Source organism: Musa acuminata, chromosome BXJ3-7, assembly GCF_036884655.1.
Source record: "Musa acuminata AAA Group cultivar baxijiao chromosome BXJ3-7, Cavendish_Baxijiao_AAA, whole genome shotgun sequence".
Taxonomy (NCBI): domain Eukaryota; kingdom Viridiplantae; phylum Streptophyta; class Magnoliopsida; order Zingiberales; family Musaceae; genus Musa; species Musa acuminata.
In genome coordinates this window covers 40,441,647-40,467,341 of record NC_088355.1, presented here as the reverse complement: position 1 = coordinate 40,467,341, position 25,695 = coordinate 40,441,647, and the positions used below count along the sequence as shown (strand labels likewise).

Here is a 25,695-nt window from a genome sequence, read left to right as displayed (position 1 = left end):
AGTCTAAAGCTGATGTACTTGGCCTGCAGATCACATGGCTAAAGCATTGTTTACAGTTTGACGTGTTCCTCTGAGCCTCCTTTCGCCTTTGGTACATCCAAATTAACTCTTTGAGCAAGCTTTTGGGCCTCTTTTTCGAGGGGGACGAGATGACCACATTGGTGCGTGACCTGTGAAGGACTCGGATTTGATGGTCTTCAGGTCGAATGAAGTCCCTCTTTTACCTCGTTTGTTGGTACACACTACCAGTGAAAGCTTATGGAGGGCAGGCAAGTTCGGTTTTCGTCTTCTTCTCTTTGATCCGTTCGCTGTCATTGCTTGCGTCAACGTCCGTGCCAGTAGCTATCTACGAATCTTTCTCTCCGGGAAAAGGTTTCGAGATCAGAGGTCATGGCCGTGCTGCCGTGACTCCACACCTGTTCCACAAACACCGACATGGTTAAAGAAAGGAGAGATGCAAACAATGTTGATTCCGTGGGTCAATTCTACGCCAACTATTATCCATTGTCCGGTGGCACCAGAGACCCAATTCCATCAAATTCATCTACCCATCTCCCAAGAACGTCCTCCTCGTGGGCATGAAGACGAGCACAGTGCAAGAAGCAGAGAATCTCATGTTCAGTAAGGACGACAACAATGAACGATGACGGTGGCTGCTAGTGTTGGTGAACATGGATTTGGCTCTCACTTCACTGCCACTCCTCTCTGCTAGTCCCCGAGTAGAAAGATCCAAGTCATTCAGATCATCATGAGAAGAGAGGAGTCGTCGATCGCTTCAAGTCTTTAATGATGTCTATCATCGACCATCATGGTCATTCAAATCAGCATCTAAATTAGCTTATAGTGATCCGTCATCTAGAACATGTTCACTGAGTAGATTCAAGCTTCGCAAGTTCTGTTCCCTGACTGAATCTTCCACATTTTATTCCTATGCTAACTCATCTCAAGTGCTTTAATTTGTAATTCAACCTCCATAATAAGCATTCATTGATGTGTTGTACTCTGCAACGACAAAAGCTAGCCAAACACTTAAAAGAGTTAGATCAAGCTCTTGCAGTACACAACCACTGTTATTCAAAGTTGGAAACACAAATGTCAAACTACTTCACTACAACCACATACTAGGCGATCTCGAATCATAATTTCTCCATAAGCGTTGGAACTGCATATTTGGGAAGATTTTCCAAAGATTTAGCCTCAAACATCCGAGAGATGTTACGCATCGAAACTTCTTACATCTCAATTGCTTGTCTGTCGCAATTCCGGGCGGACAAAATCAGCATCAGGTGGAACTGAGATGTCAACAGTTGGCCTCAGTTGTGCACAAACCTCGATCGCACCGTGGACCGGATCAGATAAGAAGTTGCTGATGAGGTCCTGATTAAGGGGGCTCTCTTTGTCGACAGTAACAAAAGCCTGCTGCGTGAGGATGTAATCAAACCGTGGAGCCCATTTTCTGGATCCCAGACGTGCAGTCGTGGAACAGTTATCCACCATAAATGATACCCCGCGAGCATGCATAAAAGGGTTCAGTGAATCAACAGACTCTATGACACTCTCATTGATGATCTCAGAATAAGAGTGTCCCTTCTTCCTTAGGACCTCAATCTGCATAATGTTAATGCCAGAAAGGGTTTAAGCCACATGAACAAACTTCAAAAATATAAATATGCTCTTTAAACCAATAGGGTTTAAGCAACAAGAACTAATATTAAGAACAACAGAATATGTACCTGTGCCATCATCAGAGCCACATAAACTCCTGCAGTAAACGGATGCAAAGGACCCAAGTCGCCTTCAGGCCGAACAGCACGAACTTGCTCACCAACCTTCCACATACGTGTTTGATCGATTTTACCCATGGGGAAAGCGGGGAGACCATCCTTTTCCTGAAAGAGGAAATAATAATAATGTTTTTGTCATTTTTCTTCAGACAGGAAAGAGAAGAAAATCCAGTCTTTCTGGTACAAAACACATGCTTCATAAAAGCACCCAAAAAAAAAACACCAGCTTTTATACAATAGCTCTGATGGCATAAACCAACAGGCTTAAGAGCTTACATAAAAGCGCCGTCCAGCTAGTACGACGCTGCGAATTTCACTGCCACAGGCAACATCCTCATAGCACTCATACAATATGTCCATGCAAGGATAGTAGGATGCACTGTATGCAGCATTAAATTCTTTCTTCCCCTCTTCTGACAGAGCATTGTACACAGCAAGCATACCCTAAATTTTACAGAGCAGTTGAATGAGTAGGGCACCTTAGATCGAGCAACACAAAGCAAATACATTTACCTTTGTCGAAATGGTTTTTGATATTATTCCTGTGATACATTCTACAGTGTTTTTGTAAGCCAGTTCTTCGCTCATTCCATTCTCAGTGTATCTTCTAAATAATGCCTCCACAATTCCATGCACAGCACCAAGTAAAATACCTACATAAGAATCAACTAAAATTAGGTGACCTGCAGAAGTCTACTAGCAATCTAGCAGGTTGACAAACCAACCGCGCTCCCCAAAAATGTCACTCTTGTATTCCTGCTCCAGTGTAGTAGCAAAGGTGAAAGGGGAGCCTAAAGCAACTGACCACCCCAGAGCAACATCTGTAGCTCTGCCATCAACATCCTGTTGGGAAAGCAAAACGGTATCGTTAAGCATAACTTGTCAAGAAAAGAAAGAGATCCAAACATACATCTAGAGTTGTAAAGGCTTCATTAAGGTGTACTGCATGGAAAAACATCACAGGAGAATTAGGTATTAATTCTTAATAGGCCAAGGAGGTACCTGGTGTACAGCAAAACTAGAATTGATCCCTGCACCGTTGATCTCTTTCCCCTGGACATACAACCTTCTAACAGATGGGCCCATTCCCTTGGGGCATACAGCAATTACACTGATGTCTTTTGGAAAATCAAGACCAACGGACTGCAAGTGTCCAAGAAGAAAGCCATGGGAGAGGCCCAGGATGCTGTTTGGCTTCATGTGAGACAGTACTTTCTCATAGTTGTCAGCCTAGAGTATCAAGACACACAGCATTGGAGTTAACTTATGGTAATTAAAAAATATATCTTCCCAACTTGCTAACCTACAGAAGCTCAAAATTAATACTGCACTAAAAGAAATCACAACACTAAACAAAAATATATTAGCAATTTGGCCAACATTATGACCTAACTCAAATACTTAAGAACAACATGTAGAATAATGATTAAAACTTAAACCATAAGTTATCATTTCAGACTTAACCTACATGTTCGATAAATACTATTATATTAGGTATACTTGCAATTTCTTTACAAAAAATTATATATTGCCATGACCATTATGATAAGGTTTTCAAGCCGGACGAGATAAAAATCTGCGGAATCATGTCAAACCAGCACATAAAGACAATCCACATGACTGCGGATTCTGTATTCTCAGAAGCTAACCTGTGCGGCATCAGAAATCAACAACAGCAGAAGATCACTGCCTGAAATTGTTTCCCAGATATCACCCAAAGTCCCATTTTCTTCAGTGAATCCAACAGCACGTGCTTCATCAAAAGAACTAGAACCTTTTCTCAAACCAATCTGCAAATGTTCAAATCATAGCACTAAAAATTACATATACATAGAACATAAAAGAAAATCTGAAACGTAGCTTCAACATCTTAGTTCCCTTAGTTGATAAGAATGTGTAGTGCACAGAACAGAAGCAACTTGTACAACACGGGGGAAGCATATCACATCATAAACATATTAAGGGGAAAAACTTTAAATATACCGATAGATCAAATAAATCATGTAAAAGGGATTTAATAGAAAAACAAGCATCTAATATGCTAATCACAGTAACCTAGACAATATTAGAATTTCAATAAAGAGGCATAAAAAGACAGGCGCAAACAAAGGTTGCATCGAACTCAAAAGTAGATGTAGACAGGTCAGCAGAACTGATCATAAGAATGACTACAAGGGCAAACAATACAAACCATTTTCAGGCTAACATTAAGTTAAGCAGATATAGGTTCCTAAAATTAGAAAGAAAGAGTAAGATATCCACTAGATTTCTCACTTTTTCTTTTTGTTTGCAGGTCAAAGGTAAAATAAAAATGCCAAAAGTCCCTATTTATAACTGTCGCGGAGAAAAGGCATTGTAAAAAAAAAAAGGACCAAGTGCAGAACAATTTAAACCACTATGTTATTGATAATAAATTTCATGGTTCATCTTACCATCCGTACAAGCATACCGACCGACTATCGGTAGGGTACATACCGAACCATAGCAACATATTGACATATGGTATAGTGGGATATACCAATAGACTGGTATGTACTGCCCATACCAGTCCTCTATCAGACTAGTACATATCGCCCATACCGAACGAAACATCATGGAATGACGAACCTTGATAAATTTAGTGTTTCTGATAGATAGCTCTATCATCATCATAAAACATATTAGTTTGTGTAGACAGTTCATGTAGGTATTCAGAGCATATATAGGTCGGATCTTCCATAGTGATGATGCAAGATCTCACTTCAAAAAACAGTGACAAATAACAAAGAAATGAAACTTAAAAGCAGAATCACCTTTACTACAATGTCTGACTTTGTGGCAGCAAGTGAATCCCTCAAATTCTGTGCTTGGGCTGGACCCTACAAAAAAAAGACCTTGGTATTAGATATGCAAAGGTGGTCCATAGAAAAAAAACAGAACCATAAGGTGAATCTAATGAAATTTACAAATAACATGACCACCCAATTTCCTATAGATAAATTATAGAAGATTGTATGGCAACTTACACAACAAAGAAACTGACAACAGTTCATGAATTTGCTAAAACGTGATAGAACCTGCAGCATCCCTCGGACTTTCCAAGAATATATGAATAAATATGCCTCAGCACAAGATACAAAAGTAAAAAACTATTTTTTTCAATACAAGCCACCCTATGTATTTGAAAAAGAAGAAGCATAGAATCATGAGTAATATGCACATTAACATCTAGACACCATAAAACATTAAAATGCCATAATTTGTCTCCTTAAATGATCAGTGATAGTCATTCTCTATCATGTTGTACCTGTTTGCCTAAAACAAGTTTAAAAATAAAGCACGCTCGAGAAAGTCATATGCTTCTACCAATAAACCGTTAGATATTTGACCAATTATTATCTGATTTAACTCGATTTGTTTGATTCATTGCGAAACGATCAGAATATACCGATAGACTTGTTCCCAAGAAAAAAATTACAGTAACCACCTTCAGTCACCTTATAAATTAATGTGACATAATGCATGTTGCAAAGCCCCCAGTAAAACATACGAATTAGCAAACTCGAACAATAGCTCCCAGGCAACAAGCTTCAGTTTAAGGCGAAAGGTGCTATGCAACAGTCAAGTTTCGTCATTCTTTAACCAGTATTACCAGGAAGGAGGTGAAATTATTGTATCTGAATACAAGGAAATACAGAAAACAAAATCGTAATTTTGGCATCTATGGAAGAAAAAGTTATGCTAAAAAAGGGATATTTCACCTGAGACCCCCAGCCGATCACACCAATCTGCTTGATCCCCTTGAACGCATCCGGCAACAAGGGGAACAGATCTCTTCCACCTCTAACAATATACTGATAGCAAAACAAGGACCCAAAAACATAAACGAAAAGGAAGTCAAGAACACCATTCACGCACAGAAAGAAGAAGAATCTGAAGAAAATGGGGCGAGAAAACAAGAGGCAGAGCTGAAAGGAGGTGAAAGACCTCATCGTGGCCGGCAAGGGTGACCTTCTCCTTCTTGAACACCGAGGTCTCAAAGTCGAGGGAGGGGGCTGACCTGCCGATGGAAGGCACGGAAGATACCATCCGGGCCGCGAGGGCAGTGCCGCTTCCGGCCGCGGCGTCCATGTCGAGCCGAGGGAGGAGACGCCTCAGGCACTTGAAGGCCGATAAGGAAGATCCAAAACCTAGGGTTTTGGGCGCCGCCGGTTTCAGCGACTTGGAGAGGGGGACGGAAGCTGCAGAAGGGGTGAAGGCAGCCGCCGACATCAGTGAGGAGCAATGCGTAGGGCGTGAGAAGGACAGCACGAGATAAGCAACGCCACTGTTCACTTAATAATGCAGAGTTAGCACTTAGTTCGTACTTTAAGGACTCACTTTTGCAAATAGCTCCCTTATATTATCATTTTCTTAGGATGTTGTGACATCACAGCGTCGGTATTTTGCATTCGTACCCCTCCTCGTGTACTTGTTTCATCTATAAATGTGATACTATTCTAGTCGAGTATCCCCACCTACCCGCCTTCATATTGGCGGAAGGTGGGGCCGTTTAAATTCCACCGTGGGCCCAACACGGCTCCTGGAATGGGGTACGTCGGGGAAAAGGAACTCCACGCCCTGCCGCCTGACGTATACATCCCTCGGCGTCTCCTCCGGTCACCCTCCGTCCTCGTTCGTCAACAAAGACTCGAAAGGATGCCTGAACAAAGGAGTTTGTTCTCTTTGGCTACGAAGTAGTAGACCGAGAAGAGGAAGAACGAGTCCACGAGTTCTTTATCACCACATTGCATCTTCTTCCTAACCTTGTAGACCTACTCTTCTCCCTCATTCTAACATTTCGGCACATGCATGACGTGGAACCCAAAGCAGACGCCTCGAATGGAAGCTGGAAGTGGCTTCATCTCTCAGTCTCATCAGCACGCATTACGCCCGTAGCCAAGCTTTGTGGCGCAACATCTTTCACATATGGCCATGGTGGAGTTTGGGGCCACCTCAATGCCTTTGTGGCCGAGCGAGGACTTGAACAGCGGCCTCGGTTGAGGATTTATCCACTTGGTGAATGTGAGGCCGACGACGTGGACGCCATGTCGGGGGAGATTTAGATCACGCGAAGGTGGCTACAGATCGAATCTCTCCTTTCATGTTCTCGACCACGAAACAGAGAGCCGTGGCCACATACCGCACAAGGCATTGGCTGCAAGAGGTGGCCACCGACGTCAATGGTGGGAGACTCAACAGTAGGTTTCGTGAGTTAGAAAAGCAACCGGGAAGTGCGACACACGTGAGCTATGATGCTTGGTGCCCGTCCACAAGCGATATACGTGATCGATCCTGATTCAGCTTTACTAATATGTATCTCGTCCATCGTTTCTTCTTCCCCATGTGAGACTGCGATCTCGCTGCCTCCTTTTGAATTAGTCTATTGGCAGTAGTTAGCACTGTCCACAAAGCATAAATACATTTTAGATTTGGAAAGGCTGAGACAAAGCAGAGGCATGTTGGATTCTGTTCGTTCCTTCAACGACGACAACGAGAAGAAGAAGAGCAAGTTTGTGCCGCTTCGTGTCGCGGCTCGCATCTTTGACTTCCTTGCCTCCTCCCCCTGCTCCTCTTTAACAACCAATTCAGAGAAGTCCCCTGCTGCTCCTGTTCCTGCGGTTCTGAGTCCAGTGATGGCGGAGAGCGCAGGTTTGCCGGCAGCAGCGGCTGAGGATGGGATGGTGGAGGTGGCGGCGATGCAAAAGGCAGTGAAGCAGCTGCACTTTGGTGAGCGCGAGGAGATCAAGGTGGCAGCGGTTGCTGAGATCAAGAAGTTGGCGGCCGGCGATCCCGGTAGGAAGCGGTTGCTGGCCGCGCTCGGTGTCATCCCGCCTCTCGTGTCCATGCTCGTGGAGTTGCAGGACGACCAACACCGGCAGCTTGTAGTTGAAACGCTCATCGTGCTAGCCCACGGCTCTTTCAAGTGAGTAGTACACACCACCTTCTCTTCGTCTTCCTGGTGTGATCTTGGAATTGTTATGTTGTCGTTCATCAAAGACGGAGGCACAATCCAAGCACTCGTAACTTCCCTTGTCTGCTATGGCTGTTGTTTCAGCTGTCTAAAACTCCACCGATCCAACCATCAAGTTTTGTTGTCATCCTCGTCGATAGTTCTTCCTCATCAAAACCTTCATCCTCCATGGTCATCAGCTTCTTTCGTGACGATCATACAGCAAGTACAGAAGCCTATCGGAAGAAATCCGATAGCTTGAGAAGATTAAGTTCTAGCATCTTATCATGCCCAGCCTTCTAATTCTTCTTGTTGATCTTCCTTTACCTCCAATAGGATATCAAACATATTCCAGAGTTGCTTGTATTGCTCGACTATGATGTCCACTCACATATCCTCTTTGCATTAGTCACAGTAGCAATTATCTTTTAAGCGCAGATCTAAAGATAATGGATCGAAGATTCTTTAAGCCGATGGGGAGCTGCCAACCCTCTATTATATAAGGATCTACACTAAAAATTTAGATATGTCGATGTAATGTAGCAAGAAGCAAGATTGACCGAGTGACACGACACGGCAGAGTCGGCAGATTTCCATTGTCTTAGATGTCTTTGCTAAGTTTGACTCGCAATTGTCAACCGAACAGGGTTCCTTCCTCCTCGTCTTCCCTTCTATTTCAACGTTGACCTGGATCCCTTTGTGCATGTCACCCAACTATTTCATTGACCATCAAAAGATCTGTTGGATCTCGCGGAAGATTTTCTATATATTTTTGTCATTTTGACTGCTCATAACCTCTACAGTGTTCAGTCACATCTACTTTGCTGATCTCAGTCAAACTTTTGCTTGTTCCAGGAACAAGGCACTCATTGTGGAGGCAGGTCTCCTCGTCAAACTGCAGCAGGTCACGAACACCGAGGACGTCCCAAGGAACCAGCGTTTGGCTCCCCTACTCCTATCCCTCTCCTTCCTGGCAAAAACCCAGTCCCCAGTTAACCCCATCCGCATGCTACCTTTCCTGATCAAAATCTCCACCGCCACCGAAACAACCGACGAGACGAAGTTGACATGCTTAGCTACCTTGTATAACCTATCCACAAAGCTCGACAACGTTAGAGCCATCGTTTCCAGCGGCGCGGTGCATATTCTCCTAAAGTTGATCCAGAACAGGAAGGCCTCAGAGGGAGCTCTGGCAACTCTGGGCAACTTGATGCTGAGTGAAACAGGAAAGAGAGCCATAGAGGAGGACTCGATGGTCCCGGAAGCGCTGATGGAGAGCATGGCGTGGGAGGATGAGCCCAAATGTCAAGAGCTCGCCGCCTACCTACTGATGGTTCTTGCTCACCGGAGCAGGACCCAGAGGCAGAAGATGACAGAGCTGGGGATAGTGCCATTAGTCCTTGAAGTGGCATTGTTAGGGAGTCCCATTGCGCAGAAGAGGGCACTGAAGATACTGCAGTGGTTCAAAGATGAGGGGCGTGCAAGGACCGGAGGGCATTCTGGGCCTCAAGCAGACCAGATTTCGCTTCCGAGCAGCTCAGCTGGTAAGCAGCATATCCGGGAGTGCAGAAGGGCTGTGAAGAAGATGGTAAAGCAGAGCCTCGATAGGAACATGCAAGTCATTACAAGGAGAGCTCATGCTTCAGAGGATTTTTCTTGCTTCAAGAGCTTGGCTGGCTCTTCCAGCTCCAAGAGTTTGCCTTATTGAACACGACAAAGCTGACAATTTGCTCAAGGCAATTGTGACATTGTAAATCTAGTGAAATTGATGGTCTAGTTTGCCTAATACAATGATCTATCTATGTGATCTTACATATTGCGTCTACCCTCACTGAAATTTTGTGTGTAAGAAGAGATCAGTAGGGGCATGTATAGCATGCATGTCTTCTGTGTAAGAACAGAGCAGGAGGACTCACGCAGTAATGGAGGGAGTTCCAAGAGAGGCAAGCAGAAGCACATTCCATGTATCAGGCAACCCAGGTAGACACCATTGGCTGCAGTCAGCGTATCTTGCAGGCTCGCAGCTTCGCATGCATTGAAGTGTGGATGGCCGTGTGCGCATCTCTCCGGTACTCCGACAGCCTTGTGATGTTTAGATACGTCAAAGGAGTAGCCATCTTCTTGATGGTTCTCTCCACAAGAGACACCATGGATCTGGGAAACCTTTGCAGGAAGGTCTCGCTGGTAATTGGCCAGGTCTGGTCGTAGCACCAGCTTTCTCTGTACGTAAATTCAAGTGTGAGATGGGAGCAGCGTTAATTACATATTATCTCTTTAATTAATTTTTTTTAATTTTTTATATTTAAAAAAATATATTAGTATTTCTGTAATTATAAAAATGAATCATCTAGATTCGTTTACTTAATATTATCGATTTAAAAGTATAAAAATTAAAAATTAAAAATTTTAAATATTTCAATTAGTGATGACGGATGACGACGTCGATACAAATACAAAGTGATGTCATTCGACAACTATATCGATATCAATACAAATGCAAAGCAGCCTCCAGTGGTATCATCGTCTATTACTATTAATTGAAATATTAATTTTTTTATTTTTTATTTTTATATTTTTATTGGTAAAATCGATAACGTTAATATAAGTGGACTTAAAATATTTTACTTTAATAACTATATAAATATTAATGTAACTAACTATAAGGCTAATGTGTAATTAACTAACAGGCCAAATTATCTTATTACAAGTGAGATATTGGTTTTATTATTAGAAATAATGCAGGTTCACGAAGACATATGAGATTATTTTTAATTAAACGTGTAAGAATGCTAGAGAGCTTATGTTTATGATGGCATAAGAATGATCTAAATTGAATCTAACTTGACGGCTATTATTTCTATGAAAGATAAGAAATGCGTTGTTCCTTGTCCGTTACTCAATATCATGCATGGCAGTTAATTTTTGTTGAAATCATTGGAAACATATTCTATGAAAACTAATTATATGATCGATTAGCTGGCCAACCATACTAAAAATACTAAAACTTATTTTTGAGAGGAGAATGACTCCCTTATCTTTTTATCATTGATTCGTTATGATGCTAAGGGTGGATTTTGTTCTTGTGTAATTTAAGCTATAATAGTTTTCTTTTCGAGTCAAAAATAGAAAAAAACAGCTAACAAAATCATATACTTGCGCTTTATACATCCGATAGGTGCGTGCCATTCGCTGCCGACCATTCCGAGCCTCAGCCTCAGCCCACCCCATCTGTCCGACCCCTTTCTCTCCTTAAACTTCTCGCTGCATGGATTTACTATATATTTATTCTTCACGCTACATAAATAGATGTTGAAGCCTCTCCCTCTCTCCATCACTTCCTTCTTCCTTCCTTCCTTTGTCATGAGATCGAGAGCTCAATGGAGTTTCGTGCTTCACTGCGCGCTGCTGTCGGCGCTGATCGCCTCCTTGAATGGAACGGCGACCGAGAGCTTCCGTTACACGCATCATCTTGGCGATGTCACGTCGCCGGGGACGAGGGAGGGATCGAGCGGCATCAGCTGTAACATGTTCCGAGGCAGCTGGGTCTACGACCAGTCCTACCCGCTCTACGACTCCTCCACCTGCCCCTTCCTCGATCCGGAGTTCGACTGCCAGCGCTACGGCCGGCCCGACAAGTCGTATCTCAAGTACCGGTGGAAGCCTGATTCTTGTGAGCTCCCAAGGTTGGTTGCTGTCACCGCCACCACCACAGCTTCTTCTTCTTCCTCTCTTTCGTTCAGCCACTTGCATTTAATGCATGCTCTTGTGAAGGTTCAACGGTTTGGATCTCCTGAGGAGGTGGAAAGGCAAGAAGATTATGTTCGTGGGCGATTCCATCAGCGTCAACCAGTGGCAGTCACTCGTCTGCATGCTTCACGCCGCCGTCCCCGACGCCAAGACGACCTACAAAAAGAACGACACGCTCTCCACTATAACATTCACGGTGCCGTCCTCCTCTCCTCTCTTCTTCTCACTAGGACTACCATCATGACCACTGCTTTCGTCAATCGCTGTTAACATATTAATCGTCTGTTCTTTTTGTTTGTGGGGTCGAACACCTCATACGTCACATTCACAACTTGCACAACATTTTCTCCCTGGATTTGACCTCCCCTGAGCTCATTGTAACGAGGCCTAATGGCCGAACACCGCGACGATAAGCCCTTTGGGTTTTAATACTGAGAGACCTCCTCGAGATCCTGCAACTATTGCATCGAGTTGATAGGCTGGAACGAGTGTTTTCACCGTATTCTTCGTCTGGCCTCAGCATGGAGTGTAACATCCATGCTTCGTAGTTAGTGCATATTTCAACCTACGTAACCTTTATCTCTGGCAACGGATGATTGGGAAATTTGACAGCTTATTCTCCCACCACTCAACCTGCTTCTTGATCCAACTTTTCTCATGCTATCCTCCTTGTCTGTCCTGTAAGAGAAGTCAACCCAATAGCAAGGATAAAGTACACATCCAAATTCCTCTTATTTCTTCTTTTCCCTCTTTCTGCAATCTGGCACAAAGATTACCGGGTGCCAAAGCTCATGTACAACAAAGGTTTTACCATGTGTGAGCAGCAGAGATTCCAGATCCAACAGCAGCACTGCACATCAAACTAGATCTTCCGTCATGTACCCGAGAAGAATGAAGGAGAAAGGAGAAACCCGTCAGAGGTCTTCATGGCGAACTTATCGGAAGCGTATAGCTGACCTGCTACTTCGAGCACAGTCGTCGTTTGTCTTGGATTTCAGCCAACAGGGCACATGAATGCAAGGACAGCTAACCAGATGCAGTATTGCAGGACTATGGCGTGTCGGTGATGCTGTACCACAGCACCTACCTGGTGGACATCGTGGAGGAACCCATCGGCCGCGTGCTGAGGCTCGACTCCATCCAGTCCGGTGCGGCCTGGCTGGGCATCGACATGCTGGTCTTCAACACATGGCACTGGTGGTCACACAACGGGAAAAAGCAACCGTGTGAGACCTGCCCTGCTCACAGATCCCCCAAAGCTCTTCTTGCCTCCCCTATCCTCTCACCCTGTATGACAAGAAGCAACTTTGTGGCGCAGATGGGACTATGTGCGAGATGGAGACCAAGTTCTGAAGGACATGGATCGGTTGGTGGCCTTCAACAAGGGGCTGACTACGTGGGCCAAATGGGTGGATGCCAACATCAATCCTGCCGCAACCAAAGTCTTCTTCCAAGGGATCTCCCCCACCCATTACAAGTTGCGTTATACAGATAGCACTGTGAATCCTGTGGCTTCTGTTTCATGAAGCTGATCTCACTGTCTTCTTCCTTCGTTTTGGCAACAGGGGAGCAGAATGGGGGGATAAGAACGCAAAGAACTGTTACAGACAAACGCAACCGGTAAACGGATCGACTTACCCAGGTGGTCCGGTTCCAGCTCAACGAGTAGTGACGAGCGTCCTCGGCGCCATGTCCAAACCAGTCTACCTGCTCGATATAACCTTGCTTTCTCAGCTAAGAATAGATGCACATCCGTCTGCTTACAGTGGAGATCATCCTGGTATGGACTGCAGCCACTGGTGTCTCGCTGGCGTTCCCGATACTTGGAATCAGATCCTGTTTGCAGCACTTCTTTGACGGAACCGATTCCTGCAACAAGATTTGTGCAAAGACTATCAAAGCATGCAACTGGTAACCAGTTAGCAAGAATTATCTGATCTATCATCGAATGGTGAATTGATCATTGATCACATGATGTATATGGTATTCCTGATTGAAATGGTGCCTTCATTACTGAAAACCGATCCCCTGCTTAAATTACAAAATCAAAAGAGAAGCCTCAAGTAGAGGCAGATTGTAGCATTGTCCTTTGTCATGCTAACAAGTTTCAGTGGAACTCAGTTAAAGAATGGTTTCGTTTACCGATCCATCTTTCTCTGTTTACAAGCAGACCTCATGGTTATTAACATGCATTCAACAGGAAAGTGATAGGAAAACCTGACAAACGCATGTTTAAAGGTAACACTAGCACTTGTATACTGCATGCATTGTTTCTGTTTAGATGCTTACACTAAGCTCCTACATGAACAGATTATTTATTTGAAGGATACCTCAGCATAGGATCTGTCGATGTCAACATATTGGCCATCCTGTTCCTCTATCCTTTCAGACAAGTTTCTGCACTGTTGGCTCCAATAGCTTTTTGCTTGGATCATCATTATCCACACTTATCCCAATGAAGCACAAGTAATTTTTCTTATTCCGTGGCTTTTGCTATAGTCTTAAGTGGACTCCTAGTAAGATCGGGAATATAACCTTGATGACTTGACCAATTATTCTATACTCAAAAGGTTAGCAACTCTTATGGATCACAACTTTTTGTGATTTCTGTCATGTTCGACCTCTGAACCATCATGGTCTCGAGGGACTCGACCAACAATGATGTTCGGTTAACTCAATACCATTGTTACAAAATGAGTCTGATTTGATGATATACTCTCGAGGGACTCGACTAAGCATATTATGTTCTTAGATTACCGGTGACATCTCTATATTGTAGGCAAGATTACGAATCACGATATAGATGAGACTAGAAGAATTTGACTTACTAAACATTATTAGTTATGAAGACGATGCTTTGGTGTGGGTCAGAAAGAAGATATTTCTCACATTATTGATAAAAAAGCATAAATGCAAAAGCTGATCTAATAAATAATTTTCACATAAGAACATCTTTGTGTGATGAACAGTAGTCACTCTCTCATTTACTTGCAAACTTAAACTATTGGAGCAATAGCATGCCTTTCCTCGATAGCATCAGAATATTTAAGAGTGTCTCCTAATGACCATTTGATAGGGATGACTTTTTCCACGCCAGCTCATTCGAGGACGACACTAAAATGGTACTACAGGGTATCTCGATGGCCATCCTATCTTATCAAGATCAGAGAATGGTCAGACGATTTACCTAATTTTATCTCAGACCACTCAATAAGAAGTCCTATAGATCAAGTATAAAAAGGAATACGCCAATTCACATGGAGGGGGGACACTCTACACACTCATCTATTTATACAGCTTACACTGTTGTCTTCTCCCCTTCATTGACTTAAGTATCGGAGGGGTGGCATTGAGCAACCCCCAACGCTAACCTATCATGTAGGATTGTCGATGGATAGGAGGTGACTCCGCTGTCAGGACATAGCCAAATAACCACTGGATAACCCTTCACCCGAGGACACCCAGATGACCCATCCCTGGGGAGGAACCTTACAACCAAGAAGATCCTAGACCACCTACTCGGCCATCTCGAATTGAGTCCATACTAACAAAATGACTTCCAACCGAACCACCCACGTGGTCTCACCTCACCAAGTCAATCGCGTTAGCCAAGAAGAGGCACTTGGGTGAGCATGCACCTTCAGCAATGGACCAACCGTGCTGACTCGTCAATCGATAGTACTCATGACACCATTATTTTAACGCTAGAAGGAGGGTCAAACATTATAGACACACCCTTCTACCTCTTTTTTTATGAACGCATAAGACAAGGAGGGCCCCTCCTCCTTTTCCCAAGGGGCGGAGATGAGCCCCATGCTTGCCTTGTTAGAAGCATCTCTTAGGCTTCGGCGTCAGGGGGTCGAGCATCCATGGCTCCGCACTCCTGCTACACCCCTAGCAATTCGCCCCTTGACCCCTTTAAGCTAGTGCCTAGCTTTCCCCGCTTACGAGAGAGTTGGAGCCAAACACTTGATGACTCTCTAGGGGATGCTCCAATGATACCCGAGGCTTAGGATCTCCCGCCCCACGAAGTGGTAATGCAAAGCAAGGGAAAAGGATTTCAAACATTCCCGAGCTCGCTCAAGAATCATTCGAAGGGCGAACGGTACATTCCAAAGAGGTTTTCATTAAATTAGACAAAATAAGTTATAAAAGCAAATATCATCCCGAAAGAGAGGCTATAAAACAAGAGCTAATAAGAAACAAAAAGGGTCATCAAGACCCAATTGCATCAGGCAAGAGGAGGTAAGGCCAGATGAGATATCGACGGATCATCGAATGGAACCTCTATGAGAGTTGCTAGTCATAAATGCTCTACAAGCCAATCACGTGAGTGATGACATGTGTGATATGACATACACTCTTTTTACTTAGTATTATTATGATATATTTTTTACTTTATATTACTTGATGCATAAATATATTATGGTCTCCATGGATCTATGCAATAGGAATCGGATCGTGATAAGATCACGATAATAAGACCAATTCACCTTTAAATACATATTCTAAATAATCCTAGTCATAAGTTACTCGAGAGGGACATCGAGATAGCCGAACAGACTGGTGTGCTGTATATTCGTCTATATGATGGAAGTAGTTGATCTCATAACTACTCATGTGGGGACACTAGGATTAAAGTGTTGTCATAAGAAAACTATAGCTTCATAAGATGATGATATAATACAAGCAAGCACTAAAGAGTTTTTATCTGAATCATCACCCGATTATGTTATATGATTCAAGAAGTCTAATTATAAAAAGGATAAGAATGATTTGGAAACTATATGATGTGATTTGGAGAATTGATATTAATAATGATAAAATTGCTTTACTTTTTTTTCATGCTAGCTTAGAGCTCAAGAATCCAGTGGTGAGAGGTAAGCACGTGTTGCTCCAAGTGAAGACAGTGACACACACTTTGTGGGTAATATCTGTAGGTCATGGGCAAAGGAAATTTTAGGAAAACTAAAAAGCTATGGAGTTAAAAATATGAAAGATTTGACCTTGGTTGAAGATACCAAGAATGAACTGTGGTTTTGCATTTCTGGAGTTGTCATCAAGCTCTGAAACAATGGATGCTTACAGATATAGTATTTGGAGTTGATAGCATTGCTATGATTTCCTTTGCAGATTCTTTTATTGAGCCAAATGATGAAATCATGTCATGTTAATTTATTGATGGGTTGCCTGCTGTATGGAATGACGACCGTGTGAAGGATTACTCGAAGAAATATGGCAAAACGGAGAAAGTAGAGCTTGCTCGTAATATGTAAAACAGGAAAGCTTTTGGATTTGTTACTTTTGACACTCATGATAATGCTGTTGAGTGCGCTGAAGGTATCAATGATGCGAAGTAAACAAGTGATCGATATACTTATAAAATCTCTTAAAATTTAAAATATTTTAATAACTTTGAAAAAAACATGATATGTTAGATGCAACAAATTTAAGATAAAAGAATATTAAAATTAAACTTATCAAGATATCATGAAGAGATTTATTATATCAAAAGGTTAACATATTAAATGTCAATAGAATGATAAACTAAATTTATTATATCTATGGGGACTATATAGACCCCATGTGTTAGTCATGAAAAATATAAAATTTTTAAAATTATAAAGATTTTTAAGTAAAATATAGAATATTTTGTCTTGTTGTATTTTTTTCTTTGTGTGATGGCTCTATCTATTCTCCTTATGTAGTTCAACAATCTTCATCTCTTCTCCATAATCAAGTTAATAGCTCAACTTGGCCAAAAACACATACCTGTTACTCTGCTGCTCAATTGATTAGGGAGCAACTTCTTTTTGGATGCAAGAGTAGGCTTCAAGGAATCCTAATGCCAACTGTGTGTAGGGTCAGCTTCAATCATCAATCATCATGGAGAGTGGAGCCTATTAATAATAATCAGGACATCAAAGAGAAGAGATAGATGTATGGAATAGTCCACTTGCTCTATCCATCATTTTGTCTTGCCAACTGCAAATTACTGTAGGAGTTTGCTGCTGTGCCAAGTCTCTGATTCAAATAACAGTCACAGCCATTTTTAATTTATTAATGAGGTCACAACAGGAAACAGTTCTCAGCAATCTATAACAGGCAACAGTTGTATGATTGACATTTTGTGGTCCTCAATCCTACTCTCTTTTGTTTGGTTGTTGAATCTATTGATTACTATCTTTTTCTCAATGTTTCTTCTTTATTTCTCTATGGCATCTCTTCAAATCCAAAATTAAGGTAAATTTTTTATTTTTTTGTGAACCGGGTGAATGGTAAATGGTTTGATAGTGGTGGTGAGTCAGAACCATTGGGCATTAATTGCTACTAGCCTTTGGTGGATCTAGCTTGAAGAAATGATATAATTTGTATTCAGAATGCCTGCTCTCCTAATAAGATTTTACATAGAATAATCATAGCTAATGATGAGGCCAAATTACCTTCTTGCACTATGCACGGTTGACGTAGCACATGCCACCCGGGGGGTTCCAAGGTACTGAGATGATTGACGTTTCATGCCGCTCGTTACAGTCACCGCAGCATGTGAAAATGGCCCAAAAACAATCCAAACCTAATCATTTTTGGCTGCGTGAGCGAGCGGTGAGCGATGGACAACGAGCGAAGCGAGGGGTGGCACCTTCCTTGTTATCCGAATGTCTCATTCAGCCCTGTTCCACCCGAGGGGTTCCAGGGTGTTGAGATGGCTGACGTTTCACACCGCTCATCGCGGCCGTCGCAGCATGCGAAAACGGTCTAAAAATAGTCCAAAACTGGCAATTTTTGACTGCACGAGTGAGCGACGAGCGACGGTGTGAGCGAAGCAAGACGCAACACCTTCTCTATTATCCGAAAATCCCATCTAACCCTGTGCCACCCGGGGGGTTCTAGGGTGCTGAGATGACTGACGTTTCGCGTCGCTCGCTATGATCACTACATCACGCGAAAACGGCCCAAAAACAATCCAAAATTGGTCAGTTTTTACTGTGCGAGCGAGCGGACAATGAGCAAAGCGAGGGGCGGCACCTTCAAGCGCAGTGTGTTAAGTTGAAATGTAATACCTTTGTCAAATTGTCATTTGAGTGAGTTATTGGTTTTGTTATTAGAAGTGATTTGGATGCAGGTTCATGAAAGTATATGAGGTATTTTTTCAATTAAAGACTCCAATTGAATAAGAAAGACTCCAATTGAATCTGACTTGATGATTATGGTTTCTGTGATAGACAAGAAATGTGTTGCTCTTTGTTCGTTACTCAATATTATGCATGACATTTGATTTTTGTTGGAATCATTTGAGACATATTCTGCCTATCATGAATATAAAGAAACTTAACTATATGACTTATTAGCTGGCCAACAATACTAAAAATACTGAAACATTTTTATTTTTGAGAGGAGAATGACTGACTCCCTTATCTTTTATCATTGATTCGTTATTGTGGAATCTAAGCAATAATAGTTTTCTTTTTGGGGAAAAAATAGAAAAGAAAAAAGGCTACCAAAAGCATATACTTGCACTTTATACATCCGGTAGTGCATGCCATTCACTGCCGACCATTCCGAGCCTCATCCTCGGTCCACTCCCTCTGCCCCTCCCCTTTCTCTCCTTAGACTTCTCGCTTCATGGATTTACTATATATTTATTCTTCACGCTACATAGATAGATCTCCTTGAAGCCTCTCTCTCACTCTCTTTCTCCATCACTTCTTCTTTCTTCTTCCTTCCTTTGTCATGGGATCGAGAGCTCAATGGAGTTTCGTGCTTCACTGCGCGCTGCTGTCGGCGCTGATCGCCTCCTTGAATGGAACGGCGACCGAGAGCTTCCGTTACACGCATCATCTTGGCGATGTCACGTCGCCGGGGACGAGGGAGGGATCGAGCGGCATCAGCTGTAACATGTTCCGAGGCAGCTGGGTCTACGACCAGTCCTACCCGCTCTACGACTCCTCCACCTGCCCCATCCTCGATCCGGAGTTCGACTGCCAGCGCTATGGCCGGCCCGACAAGTCGTACCTCAAGTACCGGTGGAAGCCTGATGCTTGTGATCTCCCAAGGTTGGTTGCTGTTACCGCCACCACCACAGCTTCTTCTTCTTCTTCTTCTTCCTCTCTTTCGTTCATTACCGGGCAGCCACTTGCATTTAATGCATGCTCTTGTGAAGGTTCAACGGTTTGGATCTCCTGAGGAGGTGGAAAGGCAAGAAGATTATGTTCGTGGGCGATTCCATCAGCATCAACCAGTGGCAGTCACTCGTCTGCATGCTTCACGCCGCCGTCCCCGACGTCAAGACGACCTACAAAAAGAAAGACACGCTCTCCACTATAACATTCACGGTGCTGTCCTCCTCTCCTCTCTTCTCCTTCTTCTTCTTCTTCTTCTCCCTGGGACTCCCATCATGACCACTGCTTTCGTCAATCGCTGTCAACATATTAATCGTCTGTTCTTTTTGTTTGTGGGGACGAACACCGCAAACGTCACATTCACAATTTGCACAGTGGCTCACTTGTTAGAGCTAATCATGGGAGACAGCAGAGCATGTCTGTGCACCGTGCGACATTTTCTATTTTACCTTCTCCCTGGATTTGACCTTTCCTGAGCTCATGTCACGAGGCCTAATGGCCGAACACCGCGACGATAAGCCCTTTGGGTTTTAATACTGAGAGGCCTCCTCGAGATCCTGCAACTATTGCATCGTGTTGATAGGCTGGAACGAGTGTTTTCATCGTATTCTTCGTCTGGTCTCAGCATGGAGTGTAACATCCATGCATCGTAGTTAGTGTATTTGTCTCTGCCAAAATATGATAAGGAAATTTGACAGCTTATTCTCCCCTCCCTCAATCGTTTTTCGTGCATCGTTCAGAGCTTCAAATGTAATAATAACCTGTTTCTTGATCCAACTTTTCTCATGCTATCCTCCTTGTCTGTCCTGTAAGTGAAGTCAACCCAATGGCAAGGATAAAGTGCACATCACATCCAAATTCCTTTGATATCTTCTTTTCCCTCTTTCTGCAATCTGGCACAGAGATTACCGGGTGCCAAAGTTCATGTAGAACAAAGGTTTTACCATGTGTGAGGAGCAGGGATTCCAGATCCAACAGCAGCACTGCACATCAAAATAGATCTTCCGTCTTGTACCCGAGAAGAATGAAGGAGAGAGGCGAAACCCGACAGAGGTCTTCATGGCGAACGTGTCAGAAGCGTACAGCTGACCTGCTACTTCGAGCACAGTCGTCGTTTGTCTTGGACTTTAGCCAACAGAGTGCATGAATGCAAGGACAGCTAACCAGATGCAGTATTGCAGGACTATGGCGTGTCGGTGATGCTGTACCACAGCACTTACCTGGTGGACATCGTGGAGGAACACATCGGCCGCGTGCTGAGGCTCGATTCCATCCAGTCCGGTGCGGCCTGGCTGGGCGTCGACGTGCTGGTCTTCAACACGTGGCACTGGTGGACTCACAAAGGAAGCAGCCAACCGTGTGCGACCTGCCCTGCTCACAGATACCCCAAAGCTCTTCTTGCCTCCCCTCTCCTCTCACCCTGTATGACAAGAAGCAACTTTGTGGCGCAGATGGGACTATGTGCGAGATGGAGACCAAGTTCTGAAGGACATGGATCGGTTGGTGGCCTTCAACAAGGGGCTGACTACGTGGGCCAAATGGGTGGATGCCAACATCAATCCTGCCGCAACCAAAGTCTTCTTCCAAGGGATCTCCCCCACCCATTCCAAGTTGCGTTATACAGAGAGCACTGTGAATCCTCTGGCTTCTGTTTCATGAAGCTGATCTGACTGTCTTCTTCCTTCGTTTTGGCAACAGGGGAGCAGAATGGGGGGATAAGAACGCAAAGAACTGTTACAGACAAACGCAACCAGTTAGCGGATCGACTTACCCAGGTGGTCCGGTTCCAGCTCAAGGAGTAGTGACGAGCGTCCTCGGCGCCATGTCCAAACCAGTCTACCTGCTCGACATAACCTTGCTTTCTCAGCTCAGAAGAGATGCACATCCGTCTGCTTACAGTGGAGATCATCCTGGCATGGACTGCAGCCACTGGTGTCTCGCTGGCGTTCCCGATACTTGGAATCAGATCCTGTATGCAGCACTTCTTTGACGGAACCGATACCTGCAACAAGATTTGTGCAAAGACTACCAAAGCATGCAACTGGTAACCAGTTAGCAAGAATTATCTGCTCTAGAATCGATTGGTGAATTGGTCATTGATCACATGATGTATATGGTATTCCTGATTCAAATGGTGCCTTCATTACTGAGAAACGATCCTCTGCTTAAATTACAAAATCAAAAGAGAAGCCTCAAGTAGAGGCAGATTGTAACATTGTCCTTTGTCATGCTAATAAGTTTCAGTGGAACTCAGTTTAATAATGGTTTCATTTACTGATCCAACTTTCTCTGTTTACAAGCAGACCTCATGGTTACTAACATGCATTCAACAGGAAAGTGATAGGAAAACCTGACAAACACATGTTTAAAGGTAACACTAGCACTTGTACACTGCATGCATTGTTTCTGTTTAGATGCTTACACTCCGACATGAACAGATTATTTATTTGAAGTATACCTCGATATCAACATATTGGCCATTCCTCTATCCTTGAATACAAGTTTCTCTACTGTTGGCTGATGAGACCTTTGATCCCCAGTCCAATAGCTTCTTGCTTGGATCATCTTTATGCACACTTGCCCCAATGAAGAACAAGCAATTTTTCTTCTCCTGTGGCTTTTGCTATGGCCTCTTTGAATTCCTCCTCAGTCTTCACCTACAAAAGTTCACAGGATTTGCTTTGTCGCATGAGTTCCATACTCGATTGTAGGGTTAAAATCAGCAATTGTTGTCACAAACTCACCTTGCTATTACTACACTTGCCTTCCCCGCTGTTAATGGCACCAACAACTCCAGTATAGTTCCGGTTCTTAATCTCATTGTAAGGTCCATCATGGATCTCTACTTTAATGGTGTATCCACCATTATTAATGATGAAGACAATGCTCCGCTGCCCTGCTGGATCATATTCAATACATCTTGAGCTGTCACCTAAAGAATGACGGGAAGTAGAAGTAATGCCGAGCAAGGATTGAATTGTACCATACCAAAATTTCGAGATTTATTTGGTATAATATGGTACGGTACTGTATACCGAACGATATATTTCGGTATACCACTCGGTATATATATATAAGTAAATCACTCGGTTTACCTCTATGTAGGGCGACGTCGCTGAGGCGATGTCGCAGATTAAAAAAAAAAAAAAAGTGCCAAGGCGACGTCGCAGATTATAAAAAAAATATATTGGGCGACGTCGCCTCCCAGTGACGTTGCAGATAAAAAAAAAATTTGCAAGCGACATCGCCCGAGAAGAGAAGAAAAAAAAAATCTTCGCCTCTCTCCACCTCGCGACATCGATGCCTCTTCTCCTGCGCGCAGATGAGAAGTCGTCGACAGACAAGGAGGAGAGCGGCGATCTCCAGGTTCTCCCTTTTTTTTCCTATTTATTTCTTCCCCTTCTCCCTCTTCTGTTTTCTCCCTTGGTCACCATCGACGATAACGCCTCAATCGACTGTACCGCTCGGTAGCGGGCGGTCCGTATACCGGTCTATTGACGGACCGGTACATATCGCCCGATACGGGCGGTATCATTCGGTATTGCAGACTTTGATACTGAGTACTGAATACACAGAAACTGTTTTTTCCCCCTTCTTTCTTTTTTTTTTCTTCCTTTAAGATGTGAGGAACCCAAATGTAAGTACCACCAGCCCTCTATATACTGCTGGGTCAGAAAGAAGACATTTCTCACATTATTCATAAAAGACATCTTTGTGAGATGAACATGCAGGTAGTCACTCTCTCATTTACCTTGAAACTTCCTGCACCTATTTGAGCAATAGCAGGCCTTTCCTTGACAGCATCAGAATATTGAAGAGTGGCTCCTACTGACCATCCAATAGATCCATACTGCATTTGGAACCCATATCTGTTTCAGTTGCATTCTTGAGTTGAGCCGAATGCCATCATAATAAGGAAGTCAGAACATTAGGAACAATCTGATCATAAAACTTACTCACCCACACTTCTCTGGCAAACAAAGTCTTTGGCAATTGAACCATGAATCACCAGTCTCTGTAATAACATTGGTCTCTCCACTCAGCACATCCTGCTTAATGGCATCAATTGTACAAGAAACAAGTAGTACAATACTGAACCTAATTAGAATTATGCATTTGTTGTGAACAAAGATGCTCTTTGATATTTTTAAGATGGGAGAAGGTTGGTGTTGAAAATGGTGATAAAAAAATGCAACAATTATGTACTTTTTGTCAAAATTAGCTATACACAACAAAGTTTTGATTGTCACTGAAGTAGTCAACCCCTCAAAAAAGTGAAGGAAGAAGAAGAACAAAATAAAAGGTGTTTTGCAACCAAGGACTGATGTCATACCAATATAAGTTCGTACGGTTGGTGCTCTTTTTTTTTCTTAATGATACCAAATGATATAGGAGGGTATATTACCTGAAATGAAATTAGTATTTGACTGAAAAATAAAATTTAGATTTCAATCATGTTAAGGGAAAAACAAATAAATGAAATATGATTTGATAGCAAGAATAATAATGGCAAACTTGCCTGAATGTGCTTAAAAAGGATATTGACCCATAAAGGCTCATTATTCTCCCATTTGAATGCTTGAAGGCCGTAGATACACCAGTAATTAACCGAAGTAGTCGTATTCTTCCTGAGCTTCCAAGATGCAGTTAAAAAGCCCGCAATGAAAGGGAAAGACCATTATCAATATAACTCGGTCAGGCTGTCCAATCACTGCTTCTTCTCAGCATGGAATAGCCCACACAGCTATAGTCATTAAACATTGACCTAACAAACACATTTGCATCAGCTGATTCCACAATCTCACCACAGAAGTTGGTACTTATGGTACAACTATTAAGCACCAATGAAGTGAGGACGGTGATCTGGGACCTTTAGCTGATGCAATAATGGCTATTGGACACTCACATGCATCTGCTAGCTCCATGAAGGCCTGCTGGGATTTGGCTACCCTCAGTTTCAGTCCTGCAACTAACAATGGCTTTACAGCCTTTGTATGATAATTACATACAAATTAGAAGTAAAATAAAGGTCTCAAGAATATTGCCTATAGCAATCATATTCAGATCATAACTATTAGCAGCTCAGCCTCAGCCCTCAATGGTATCAAGTCCTCAAGAATGCACATATGATTGTATCTAAAGATGTAGATGTTTGGGTCTACAAAGACTCTCAGGACATCAGTCTTTGTCACAGAGCTTATTCAGTGATCTCTTACTGGGCATATCAGTTAACAGTACTCGGAACTGTATGGCCTACCTAAAATTGCTGCAAAACTGAAGGAATGATACATAAAATTAAATTCTACCACAATCACATACAGTTTACACTGCTACGATTCCATAACCAAAAATTGACAGCATCAGAGAACTAACTAATGAGTTAGCTTTTGTGCTTAGAAAATTCAAAAATGATGATAACAACATGCATAAAAGAGAAACTTCTCATCCATTCCAAGTTTCCCATATCCTGAAAGTGGAAGCTGATAGAATTCACAATATACAAGCAAGAAAAGATCTATAAGGCAGGTATATTATGCAGAAACAAATGGCAATCATTATTTCCTATTCACACACACACACATACCCACAAAAGGATCAAGGTCTTCTTTGCTTCAGTATGAGGTAAAGTGTCGAACTTGAGCATACTCTGTCAGTACAGACCTCTTCAATTTAACTATAAATAATTGACAGTATATATATTTTCTATTACTTAGATTTTTCATATTAGTTAAAACCATTAGCCATTGTACTTAATCTGATTCCTCTGACATTTTCGTGGAAAGATTGTCAATAGATATTAATATCGTAAGTGACTCTCGAATTCAGGTTAAATCTATTACTGAGTATGAGTGACTATACTGATGACTAACTAGACCACTGTTAGATATCGATGAAACACCCATGCAGAGTGAGCACACAACCATGTGCACATATTGCCAGGAGCTAAAGAAACTATCAACCATCTAACTGTACAATTCAGCTCCACAGGAAAGACTGAAATTTGTAGCACTTTTCTGGGTAGACTATTGCATTAAGTATTAACTATGTTTGCTTGTAGAATACAAATGACTTA

General features: G+C 42.7%; 4 protein-coding genes across 4 annotated transcripts; 3 read left to right on the top strand and 1 right to left on the bottom strand.

Moving 5' to 3' along the window:
* Positions 1–1,018: 1,018 nt before the first annotated feature.
* On the bottom strand, positions 1,019–6,101 carry LOC135643497 (ketol-acid reductoisomerase, chloroplastic-like). The gene is made up of 10 exons (XM_065160522.1): positions 5,751–6,101; positions 5,525–5,617; positions 4,577–4,642; positions 3,434–3,574; positions 2,787–3,014; positions 2,510–2,627; positions 2,298–2,437; positions 2,061–2,228; positions 1,734–1,889; positions 1,019–1,608 (listed from the first exon to the last, which is right to left on the bottom strand). The coding sequence occupies exons 1-10, from the start codon at positions 6,033–6,035 to the stop codon at positions 1,240–1,242; spliced, it is 1,764 nt and encodes a 587-aa protein (XP_065016594.1). The 5' UTR covers positions 6,036–6,101; the 3' UTR covers positions 1,019–1,239.
* Positions 6,102–7,145: 1,044 nt separating this feature from the next.
* LOC103992730 (uncharacterized) lies at positions 7,146–9,567 on the top strand. Its single transcript, XM_009412552.3, has 2 exons — positions 7,146–7,728; positions 8,611–9,567. Exons 1-2 carry the CDS (start codon positions 7,262–7,264, stop codon positions 9,461–9,463), a joined length of 1,320 nt encoding a protein of 439 aa, XP_009410827.2. The 5' UTR covers positions 7,146–7,261; the 3' UTR covers positions 9,464–9,567.
* A 1,548-nt stretch (positions 9,568–11,115) lies between these two features.
* LOC103993012 (protein trichome birefringence-like 37) lies at positions 11,116–13,550 on the top strand. The gene is made up of 5 exons (XM_018828821.2): positions 11,116–11,438; positions 11,527–11,698; positions 12,551–12,726; positions 12,821–12,979; positions 13,068–13,550. Exons 1-5 carry the CDS (start codon positions 11,116–11,118, stop codon positions 13,357–13,359), a joined length of 1,122 nt encoding a protein of 373 aa, XP_018684366.2. The 3' UTR covers positions 13,360–13,550.
* A 5,514-nt stretch (positions 13,551–19,064) lies between these two features.
* LOC135643070 (protein trichome birefringence-like 38) lies at positions 19,065–21,838 on the top strand. The gene is made up of 5 exons (XM_065159624.1): positions 19,065–19,556; positions 19,664–19,835; positions 20,804–20,979; positions 21,074–21,232; positions 21,321–21,838. Exons 1-5 carry the CDS (start codon positions 19,234–19,236, stop codon positions 21,610–21,612), a joined length of 1,122 nt encoding a protein of 373 aa, XP_065015696.1. The 5' UTR covers positions 19,065–19,233; the 3' UTR covers positions 21,613–21,838.
* Positions 21,839–25,695: the final 3,857 nt, after the last annotated feature.